General features: G+C 39.6%; 1 protein-coding gene across 1 annotated transcript in view; it reads right to left on the bottom strand.

Moving 5' to 3' along the window:
• The window catches only part of DST (dystonin), a 637,844-nt gene that overhangs the window by 418,032 nt on the left and 207,621 nt on the right, over nucleotides 1-12,191 (bottom strand). The window contains exon 7 of the mRNA XM_088455927.1: nucleotides 11,247-11,348. Coding sequence (XP_088312053.1) covers nucleotides 11,247-11,348 — 102 coding nt within the window. The remainder of the gene's footprint in view (nucleotides 1-11,246; nucleotides 11,349-12,191) is intronic.

The raw sequence follows: 12,191 nt of genomic DNA, 5'->3' as shown, positions 1-12,191 counted from the left end.
AAATTCTAGATAATCAACAAATAAATGTGACTACTCAAGAGATTAAAATACATTCTGTGAGTTCTTTTTATCTGTGTTAAGTCTGAAAGGAAACTTTCTCACACCATCATTTCAGTAGTGTCCTAATGTTATATGTAGGATATGTAGGGTAAACAAGGATATTAGAAGACACTGAGGAATGTGCCCATATAAACCTGACACACATCTCACATGTGACTACTAATATCCATAATAATATACTAAAATCACTTGTGCATTAATAACCAGTATTAAATGTATTATGTGTGTATATGCACATATATATATATATATATATATATATATATATTCCTACTCAGTATATGCTGATAGGGTGCTGTTGATAGGGTTCCCTGAGGACTAGAGTGTAGAAGCATTGCCAAACATGCTTCAGGGTTTCTCCCTTCTAAATGTTAAGTCGGAGGAGCCTATCGGTTTGATGTATATGTAACAATGACGATCACTGGACGATGACAATTTGTTTTTGTATAGGATCTGCCTTTCCGCACTGCACATATGCACCAAAAAATGTGTGCGCATACATAGGCATTTGTCTTTCCCTGAGTTGCAGGGGTTGATAAACATAGTGTGAGAAGAAAGATGGGTTGTTAACATAACATAATTATACATGGACATATCAGCCGATAGGCCTTTTAAAAGGTGTTTTCTGGGTATTGGGCTTTGGAAGGTGCTGCACTGATACGCAGTGATGATAATGACAGCAACACTATCTATTCACTTATTAATGGTCGCTTGCATATTGACTGGTAGTACTTAATTCAATAGTGTTGCCATTTGGACTACTGCAGGAAAGAAGATTCCCTTTTCATTTTTAAAGGGTGAAACAACAGATGTGCAGGTGTTCGTATACAATTACATTACATATGGAACTGTTGACTTTCATATTAATAACTGTTAAGACAATATTCTCTGTTCTGTATATGACATGTCGGTATTATTATATTGTGTACAAAATAAAGCAAATGCATTACTGACACAGTCAAGTCACATATGTGCACTGTTACCATAGTGTAATATAGCAGAGCTACAGTACTCATGGTACCAGTAATGGTGTTCATATTAGTATGATGAGCTACAATTACTGTACTATGTTGGAGTGACTCTGGTCATTTCCATGGTTCCATATGCTCAGTTGTATTTCCTTAATTAATAATCCCTTACTTTACCTGTGAGCTGGGCACATTGAGGGAGGCAATTAACACATCTCACATTCTACAGTGATGCAGAATTAGTGGGAGAACTTTTCCCGGAAGGCATAGTACCGTAAGCACATACATCTCTGTGATGCACATAAGACTCCTGCATTGTCAACTACACTACTTATTACATGTTTACAGCTGTAAATTATTTAGTGCAGCCATAAACTACTGAAGCAAACCAAAAAGTCAATGCACATATACTGTATAACAAATGCATCCGTTAACATGATGATAAACCAGTAAGCCAAATTTATTATAGTAAAAGACTATTTTTCAAAAAGTCCAAATCCATACACCATACAATATCTGGAAGCTTTTTTCCACAGTAGCACGGCCAATGGTTTTTAATCATGTTACTATAGCCAAGCCAGCATGCATACCTCCTAACTGAGGAACTATTTAATCAATAACCTCTGTACATTTTATTTTGAAAATACTCAACTTTTTAAGTCTGATGTACATATCAGCATTAATATATTCCTCACTGGCTTCCATCTGATTGGCTTATAAACATATAATATCCTCCCTGTATATTATGATGAGTTTTATGGCTTTGTGGTGTCTGCATCTGTCCATAGTAAATGGTATGGAAGTTCTAATGGGCCAAAGGTCTGACATCATTGGTGATATCACTATGTGTAGTCAGCTTTAGATATTAAGACATACTGACCCAGTGAGTACGGTTTACTGTATTAAAAAAAATAACTGAATGTTCTTGTATAAATACAGTATATAAAAATGTAAATAGATACATGAATAGTAACTAACAGAGGGATTTTTCCAGACGGGGTAATAGTAAATATTGTGAAATTAGAAGCAATGGGAGTAGGGGCAGAAGGTGCAAAGAGGAGGGGATGAACAGCATCATGCAGAGTATAGCATATATAACAGCAGAAGGAATGCTCCCCTGTCTTTTTTTCCAGAAGAACAATCTGAGATAAAAAATTGCATATAGTAAATAGAGGTATTTTCAGCAGGTGATAGCTGAATGTCGGAAGAATCAGAGGCAAGTTGGGAGACAAAGATGGATGTGGTGAGAGTTGGGATGCAGTAGAACGGTCCAGAATGGCTGTTACCGCGGTTGGTCCCTGGATGTTAGAAAACTGGTACACAGGTTATGGTGAGGTCAGCAACAGCAGCCTCTGTCATCCCAATGGGACTGCATCAATTAAATGTAGGAGCTCTGAAAACATCTAGAGGAAATGCAAACAGAAGTTGGGAGTGTAAAGTGTATAGACCATCTCTGAACCAGTCCTGAGTTGACATAAAGGAAGAGGAGGTGTGTGGCAAATAAAGTGTTTTGGTCAAGTGAGGCATCCATGGGGCACAGATACTACATAGTGGCAGAAGATCTACAGCAGGTTACTGCCAACTAGGAGGCCGGTAAAAAGAAGTCTGGAGTAAAGGCAATAAATGTTGCAGTCTCAGGGCTTAAGTGTAGAACAGTTTAAGTAACCAGCAGACTAAAGTGCTTAGGCTACTAGTATGTTGGAGCCTTTATTAAGGCTTCAGTAGCCAACAGGCAGACTTCAAGCTCACAGATGTGGTGGCAGGTAGTTTGTTTTGCTTTGTAAAAAGAAAAATAATTGCATGGGCATTTTGCTGTTGGCCTAACTCTTCTTTTCTCAGATAGGGTCAATATATGTAATTTATATACCTATATCATCCAATTCAGGGCAATTTGCGATCTTGCTAGGAATTGGAACAAGTAGACTTAGGACAAAATTGGCCACAATTGACAGCTGTCCCTTCAGGGCAAGTCCTGGGGAATAATATAGTGAGGCTTAAGTGTGCTTTGATCATCCCTTAGGCTTGCACTTGGCCATGGGAATAAAATAATCTAGTATGGGAGATACACAGGGATTGTTATGTTGCTGCCAGAATTATTTAGACTATATTGCAAAATAACACATGGAGAGTGATCTTATGCGGGATGAGTGCGCTAAGAATCGGATAACAAAGACTATAATGACCTGGTTGCAGCCATGTGTGACAATGGTTAGTGCTATTGAGGAAATACTTAGAGGAATATTCTGCCTTTAAGTGTGTAACCAAGCTATGCCATGGGGCTGTTTCAAATATATGGCTCTATGGCTGTCTCTGATGGCAGGAAAGCTCTCACTTCCCTTTCAAGAACTGGCCGTTTAGTTCACATACCAGGTAAATGGCTATAGGTAAAGGTGTCTGGTGGGAATCTAATAGGGATTAGTGCATGGTAGGGTCAGGGTGCCATTATAGGCATGAATGTTCCTCCTGCAATGGTTACCATCTGCAAAAAATGAGGAAAGGAAAGGGGCAGCAATGGGAAGAGGATAGACCTGAGGATAACATGGAATATATGTAATTATCCATTTTAATGTTATGATTTCTATGTGAATGATTGTGTGAAAGTGACTGGGGGAGGATGAGGTGGCTGATCTAGAATTTAGATGAAGCAAGAATTTAGAGGTGACAGGAGCGTAGGAAAGGTTATTGAATATAAGGGTGTTTAGGGATAAGAGTACTTGATCAAGTTCTTTGACAATTTTACCTGTCATAGGATGAAGGGGTAGTGGTGTTACAGGTTAAGTATAGAACTAATAAGTGTTATTAAAGCAATTGTTTGGGGGAGTGTGAAGTGGATTTACATAAAGATATATTGATTAATGATTCAGGAAGATATAGCTCTTTATTCTAGGATTTTTTTCCAATTTTTACAGCTCAGACGCTTTCATTATAAAGCTAAACATTTCCTATCGGGTAGACTCCTTTCCACCTTTGAGGCTTTAATGTATGAGACGCGCCTTGACTGAAGGCTTGCTCTCCCTTTTGTACATGCTGCTTGTTGAGGAGTCTCCTTCTCAATGTGATCCCCATGAGAGGACCTGGGAGGTGGATCTGGGTACTGCTTTAGATGACACAGAATGGGCTAAAGTCTGGGATAATGCTGCCTCTAGCTCTATTTGTGTCAGAATTAAGGAGAACGCCTATAAGCTAATATACAGATGGTACTATGCACCTTCTCGACTGCACAGCATATATCCCGATACACCAGATAGATGCTGGAGAGGATGTGCTAATGAGGGCACCTTTTTTCATATATGTCTAAAGATAGCATTGGGAGCTAATGCAGGAAGAAATGGAAAGGAAATTGTGCTAGGAAGAATGCTGGGAACATTTGATAGTCTGCCCATCCCTGATTTCAGGTTGTAGTGTGTCAAACTTCTGTGTGGTGCCAGAAAAAATTACACATTCAGAATGATTTACCACCATTCCTACCTAGAAGGAAGGTCTATTAATGTGGTGGTGATTGGCCCTGAGTTATACAAGGTAGGATATCATCTCATTTGAAAAAACTTTTGAAAAAGTCCAGAGCTGTGATAAGGGAGTGTTAATAGATAAAGCAGATACAGAGGAGGCATATATCTTTTTTTTTGTCCATTTGTAAGTTTGAAAGCACTGTTTTGTGGACTCCTGTAAGATACTTGAAGTATATAGCTCTGTTAAGTCGGAGTCAGATAATAAGAGTGTGTGCCATTACTTGGATGATCCATTTACTGGTCCTACATAGTACTTAATTTGTGCTGATACGGTGGCACCCTTTCAATGTATTACTAAAGATTTTGGGGCGCCACTAGCACCAGATAAATTGCTAGATGCTACAAGTGTGTTGTCACTTTTGGACATAGATACTGACACAGTACAACAGCTCGTTCTCTTACCAGACCAAAAGCTGCAGGACTTGAAGGAACTCATTTACTCCTCACTCCATGCTTAGGCAAATGCAGTCACTGGAGGGTCCTTTAGCATTTGCTGGTAGGATTATGCCCATGGAGTGAGTATTTGCAGGCATCACTCCACCATTTTGTAAGACTAACAAGAGGACATGAATGTATGACTATAGCTCCTAGATGATTATAACAAAAACACAATGTGAAGCAAGGAAAAGAAATGCCATTCTGACATACAGCTATTTGCTGGATTTGGAGCATATTTTGCAAGAAAATAATATGTGGCACAGTGGCCACCACAGTGGGTCAGAGCTGGTCGGATGCAGAATTTTATGTTGTTGGAGCTTTTTCCAGTGTTAGCAGCGGTGGAGTTTCGGGGTGAAGAGGCAAGTGGTATTCAGATCTCATAACGAGGTGATTATGTAGGTTTTAAACACATTCTCACCCAGAACACCTCCAATGCTGACATCATTGTGAGCATTAGTTGAAACGTCTGAAGCAAAATAACTAGATGAAAGACAATCACATTCCAGGGTTTAATAATGAAATATCAGATGCGTTATCCATGGCATCAGGCAGATGTGATTCCTTCACATAACCAACTCACCACTGGAAGATAATGACCACGGGAATGCTGAGCTGATCCAGGCCTCTTTAGCACGTCATTTTTTGGCTGCCTACTACAAATACTGGGATCCCTGGGTAGCTATTGAACGGACTAAGGGGTTATTGTCCCCAGAAGTACCCCTAGTAGAGGCTCTTGAACAATTATTGTTAAGAGTGGGTATGCAGCCTGCTCGGCAGAAAGAGTACTGGCGGGTATCTAATTTTGCTTACTGTGACTAGGTTGGCTAGTTTTAATGAGGCAAGACACCCAGTAGGACTTGATAAGATTATTGATAGCCTTCATAGGGTTCTGTGGTCTCGGTTTGATACAGCATTATTTTGGGCAGGATAAGCGAATTTGTCCATCTCAATAAAAAGAGATGCTGGTATGCTACACATAGAGGTTATCTAGCTGAAAGAAGGAGACTTAGTCCTTTTCATCAAGTGGTCAAAGACAGATCAGATGAGCAATGAGGTGGATCAAGTTGAAAAAGCTGCTTGATTTTTCTATATAACCAGTAGAGAGAGTAAACAAGTTTTTACGCATGTGCCAACAAGTTCTTGGACCATTATTTAGAGACACATGTGAGTATTAATTAATTAATAGGCAAAGCCACAGTGGTGGTGCTAGTAGGTATGGGTGGTACAGACAGTAAGAGCTAGGAGAGGTAGAGGTCCAAAAGGTACAGGTTATATACTGTATATATTGTCATAATTAAGTGGAATGGTTTGAATGTCAAGAGACTAATGCTGGGCATACACTATACAATTATCTGTCAGATATCTATCCAATCTGGCTGGTTGGAATGAAAATCTGGTAATGTATGGGAGCAAATGACAACAGAAATTTGCTCCCAAACACTAGAAAACGGACCAGATTTTCCTTCCCACCAGACAGATTTGACAGATATCTGACAGATAACCCAGAATAACACTTATTATTATTTGTAACACCATCACCTGGGCGCTTCCAGAATACTTTTCTACACATATCAGAACCTGATTAGCAATGGGTGGCTGCACTTATGCTCTTCAAACTAAGTGAAGGACCATGTTGTCCATTTTTCATGTATATATTTTTATTGTTTGAGCATTGAATTTATTGTGACTTTATATAATTCTATTTATGACATTTATTGTACATCAAGTAAGTTTATCATTGCGTCATTTATCTCTCTTTTTTACTCAACGCAAAATAGCATATCTGAGTTTTACTTCTAATCTGAGATTTTATAAAAACATAAAAAAAACATATTGCAAATGCCAGTATATATGTAATCTAGGGTGATAGTCAGAAATGCCAATTGAATCTTACAAAATGTAATAATAAGAATAATTGTATAGTGTGTCGGACCAAAAGAAGTGACAACTCCTAATCTGGATATATATATATCAAATTACATTTTGATAAAAGCACAATCTTTATACCAAAATAAACGTTTCCATGCACTGTATTACCACCAGGTGGCAGAATTACAGTAGATAACACATATGCTTTGCTGCAATAGGGAAAAAAAATGCAATGAATCCAGCTTGCTTGATATGTGACAGTGAAGTTTTGGTCACACCCACACACAGAAGCAGTGTAATACAACCTTTTGTCACAAACTCTCTTCCAGTAAAACTGGGTAATGTGAGAAGGGTACACTGGTTTTTCTACAAACCTTCAACACAATTTGCACTAGCCCTTGAAGAAAATCAACATGCCAATTGGTGCTATAGTACAGTCTTTTCTTATTACACAGTCAGAGAGAGAGAGAGAGAGACGAAAAGGTTGATGAAAGCGAATAACATACAGTAACATATAGAAAACGGAAAATACAGGTCGCAGTGGGAAATACGGTATTTAACGGAAAATGACTGGATTTGCTCGCTGGACAAGAAAGCAAGGACACGGATATATGCGTTCCAGGAAAAAGAATGTCACCATGTATGTTTACTGCTACTGTAACGTTGTTACTGTACATTGTATTCAGGGGATAATTATACACGTGAAGCTATATATTGTGTTTATGCAATAATTATACATGTTATACAGCATACTCATTTTCTGTCATGCCCAGAACTACAGCACCTTTACCACAATTGTGCTTATGGAAGTACCTATCCTAAATAATACAGCAGTAAGAGTAGGGGAAAAACAGCCCTAATAATTAAACAAAGCAGGGAATTGTGTATTTTCTAAACTGCGGCTTTGATATAACAATACAGATGTGTCCTCACTCATCTTTGCTGCAGTCACGTCAAACAGCCCCTCATGGGGCATTTGGTCCTGTGACACTCCGGGTGTTTTTTTTGCATCAATGTGTCTCAGTGGCAATGTAATGTGACTAGGACGCACCAGGAGACTGTGCTGATTCATTTCATATGTGACGGAACCTGACATATCAATCACTCACATCTCACTCACGCCAGACATATCGCGCTGCATGGCGTATTTAGGATAGATGAGCAAGGACACATCTGTATGCACTAGAAGGAAAAGAGAGCAAAAGCAGCCATGATCGTACCGTAGGATGCGATCATAGTGCCAGAATGTAATAGATTGCACCCGCAAGGACAGGGGCTCCCCAAGATGTGCTGGGAGTGAAGTGACCGCATCAGCAGCCTCTCCACTCCTGTGCCCGGGATCCTGCGCAGTCTACAGACCACACATGCCTGGCAGACATTGATAAATTGGCCCCGAAGGGATATATATACTAAAGGGCAACTTTTCAAAGCCGTCGATTGTCAGGAGGGTTGTACGCAGGATTCAAAACAGCAATAATATTAAATGCAAAACAAGGTGTGTTTCTCATTCAATTTTATTGCTGTTTTAAATATTTTAAATACCCCGATCAACGCTGATGTCAATTGGCCGCTTTCTGAAAAGCTGTCCTTTAGTAAATACACCACTTAGGGGTATATAAACTAAAGTGAGAGTTTTTAGAAGTGGAGATGTTTCCCATTCCAAAGAATCAGATTGTGTTTAACATTTATCTAGCAAATCTAGAACAGGGATGGGCAATAAGTGCCCCTCCAGCTGTTGTTGAACTACAAATCCCAGCATGCATTGCAACATTTTTAGCATAACCAAATAGCAAAACTGTGGCAGAGCATGCTGGGATGTGTAGTTTCACAACATCTTCGGGCCGCTTATTGCCCACCCCTATTCTAGAAGATAATAGCTAGAATCTGATTGGTTGTTATGGGCGTCATCTCCACTTCTAAAAACTCTCACTTTAATAAATACACCACTTAGGGGCATATTCAATTAGATGCGAAAGTCCCGTACTTTTCGCATGATGGACTTTTCGCCTACATCGCGGGTTTTCAATGCACAAAAGTATCACGCGCGTACCCGCTTTTCACCGTATTCAATTAGATATCATCGTAAACGGGAGCCAGCGAAACTGTAACATGCGAAAAGTACTGTCAGATTTGGGGAAATCAGCCTGACACCCGCCCAAAAGATGCACTGACATAGGGAATCACTCTTTATACCCCCGAATAGCCCTGCTGAAGGTATTTGGAGTACTTAAATGCTCTCAATAGCTGTTATGTAGCGTCTTTTGCGTAAGTGGTGAAAAATAGCTTTTACCAGGTTTTTTGGCTCAAAATAAGTAGTCCCAGCAAATTTGGGGTACATGAAAATGGGTGCTAGCATATATTGAAGTTGTTAAAGTGTACTTTTAAAAATCCACCTTCCGCAAGCACCTGCAAACTTAAAAACACCTGGGGCACACTTGGGGACCCCCCTGAAGTCTATTTCACTAGTTCTTAAGTTTGTTCCCCAACGCTGAACTTTTTTGCCCCCAAAATGAAAGTACTTTTTTGGGGTGATCTAATGACTTTTTAAAACTTTTTTTTGATGCAGTTTACCTTTGGGGGACTGTCCCAAGGGTGCAGGAGGGTTCCCACAGCTTTGCACCCCAAAACCCCAATTCTGCACTTTTTTTCGACACCTATTCATAGGCGAATCTTTTTCGCAGGTCTCATTGCATTGAGTTTTCGCACCGGCGAAAAGTCTTTGGAATTGAGTACGAAGGAAACTTTTCGCATGATGAAATGACGTCACTCGCGATACTTTTCTGCAGAAACGGACTTATCGCGGCTAACTGAATACGTCCCTAAGTGTTTAAGTAATTATCATTTTCAATTACCAATGTTATTATAGTTTTGCACTTTTTTCATCCTAGTGCATATTGTTATATTAAAACTGAATGCACTGAAAATGAAGATACAATCACATGCAGTGGTCATCACTATAGGATTACATGTGCAGAAGACATAGAGCCTCATTCAGAGGCGGTCGGAGGATGCAAGCGGTCGCTCAGAAACTGGGCGGCCACTTGCATCCTGACCGCCCGCCTCTGTTGCGGTCGTTAGGCTGTGGGTTAATACCCACAGCTCTAACAACCGCTCCGGTGATGGTGCCAGAGGGTACATTACCAAACACATTTATCAAATAAGTACGTTTGGCAAAGACCCGCCTTCCAAATGGGGCGAGCTGTCAATCAACATCGACAGCTCGCCCCCTTTGGATCGAGACCCGCTACGACCGGCACTGTCGGTCGTAGCGGGTCTCGCGCATGCGCACGACGGCGCCGGCGCCGTCGTGCGCATGCTCTGTGGGGGGCCATCGACCCAGTCCGAGCGCATCGGCGCTAACGGCCTGGTCTGAATGACCCCCATAGTGCTATTCTACATGATATTGAAATACATGATTAAACTAAACAATAAAATACACTAATAAATACTATATCATAAATCACAGATTTACTAATAAACAATTTATTAAAATTATATGTATAAAAGATGTGTATTGAACACCATTAGACACTTTCATTTAGGCAGCAAACTTTTCATTCCCCATAAAGCAGGATGCCTGTATAATAGGGGGATCGCATGAGGTGCCGGGTGAAATGTAAACCTACATTTTCTCACTTAAAATCAGTGGTATATACAGTATGTCTTACATCAGAAAGATAATATTTTGCTTGTGATAAGTTTAATAAATTGGCTTACACTCATTCCCATAGAGATGCCATTGCTTGATGAGACCAGCACCATCTAATTGGATATATAGCGTGAGGGGATGCTACTAGGTTGTTGCTATTACTGACCTCATCTACACCTGAGATGTACAATCATTCTGAAGAATCACATTTATTTCTTCTATTGTGTCACTTTTGTTGCTGTTACCCTATATGTGCAGCTCTCTACAAACATCAATATACTATGGAGCAGGAGTAACATATAGATATACTAATGTATAGAAAATAAATGACATCAATAAAAGCACATGGCAGTTCAATAATACCATCAAATAGGAAAATTAATTTTGATGATTATTTAAGTAATAGACTAATTATATGACTGTGACTGAGCAATGTTGATGTACAGTAGAACATAGCATCATCTCATGTATTTAGCTTATGATGTAAAAGCGTGGGTAGTAATAAAAGTGATTGTTCATATGGAAGGGTTTCTAACTTTCTCTCCAACACTACATCACAACAAGACAAATTTATATGAACCATAGAGCTATTGTTGGTTATAGGCATATACTTAGAGTCACACCAAGCTCAGCTGCTTAATGCTGTAAGTGCTGCATGTTTTTAGTTACAATTTAATTTATTTCTGAGTCAAAATAGTGCCAAACACAGCAAACCTAAACAGATATTAGTATTGTTATGGGGGCCACACCTACCCCCTTATCATCATCATCCTCCATATCCTCATGCTGATCAAACTCGCATGCTTCTGAGGAACTCACCAAGCGTAAGGTCTTCAAAAAATCTCGTTCCCTTGGCTAATGAACACAACAGACAGAAAAAGAAGGCACAGCAGAGACACAAGACAGACCACAAATGAAGAGAAGAGTATGAAAAGAACATAATGAAGGGGAAGTATAAAAGGCAAAGGAAATAATGATCACAACACAAAATGGTAATGACATTGAGGGATCATCAAAGAGTTTAGTTTTAATGGTGCCAGAGGGTACATTACCAAACACATTTATCAAATAAGTACGTTTGGCAAAAAGAAACCTTATTGTGAAAACTGAAATAATGACATGAAATCTAGTAACGGATTCCCTTATGTTGAGACATATTTGGTGGTACAGAAACATGTCTGACAAAGGAGATTACACAACATTTTACACTGATATTTAAATGTTCTAATATGTATAGAAGGTAAGTTTGCTATACATAATGACGGTCATTTACGAACCACAAAAGTGGAAAAACTGGAGAGCAAATGGTCTTCTGTGAAGTTAAGTACATAACTGTGCCCCACTCACAGGGCATAGCATACCATGGTGGTACAGAACACTGCTCCCACTGGTAGGAGCTAGGCAGATCATAGATGGTCCTTACTTCATGCAATAAGGTATATGCTCAAACATAGTATATAACTGAGGTATTGGGGAAGAGAGGCTGCATTTCCCTGTTTTGCAGGGATGGTACACAGCATTTTCCCCATCGCAGAAGGACTAGATTCAGCCTGGTGTAGGAGATCAGGACTCATCGCATACGTGTAAATGAAAGCATGTTTGCACCTCACAGTTGCACTTTTTCTGGAAAGAGCATTTCTAGATGCACCTCTTGCAATGCAATGAAAAGCATCAAACACAAGTAGATATTTTACAGTT

This window comes from Taudactylus pleione, unplaced genomic scaffold (genome assembly GCF_031769625.1).
Source record: "Taudactylus pleione unplaced genomic scaffold, aTauple2 ptg000678l, whole genome shotgun sequence".
Taxonomy (NCBI): Eukaryota; Metazoa; Chordata; class Amphibia; order Anura; family Myobatrachidae; genus Taudactylus; species Taudactylus pleione.
Note: the sequence above shows the minus strand (reverse complement) of the source record. Positions and strands in the feature narration are given on the sequence as shown.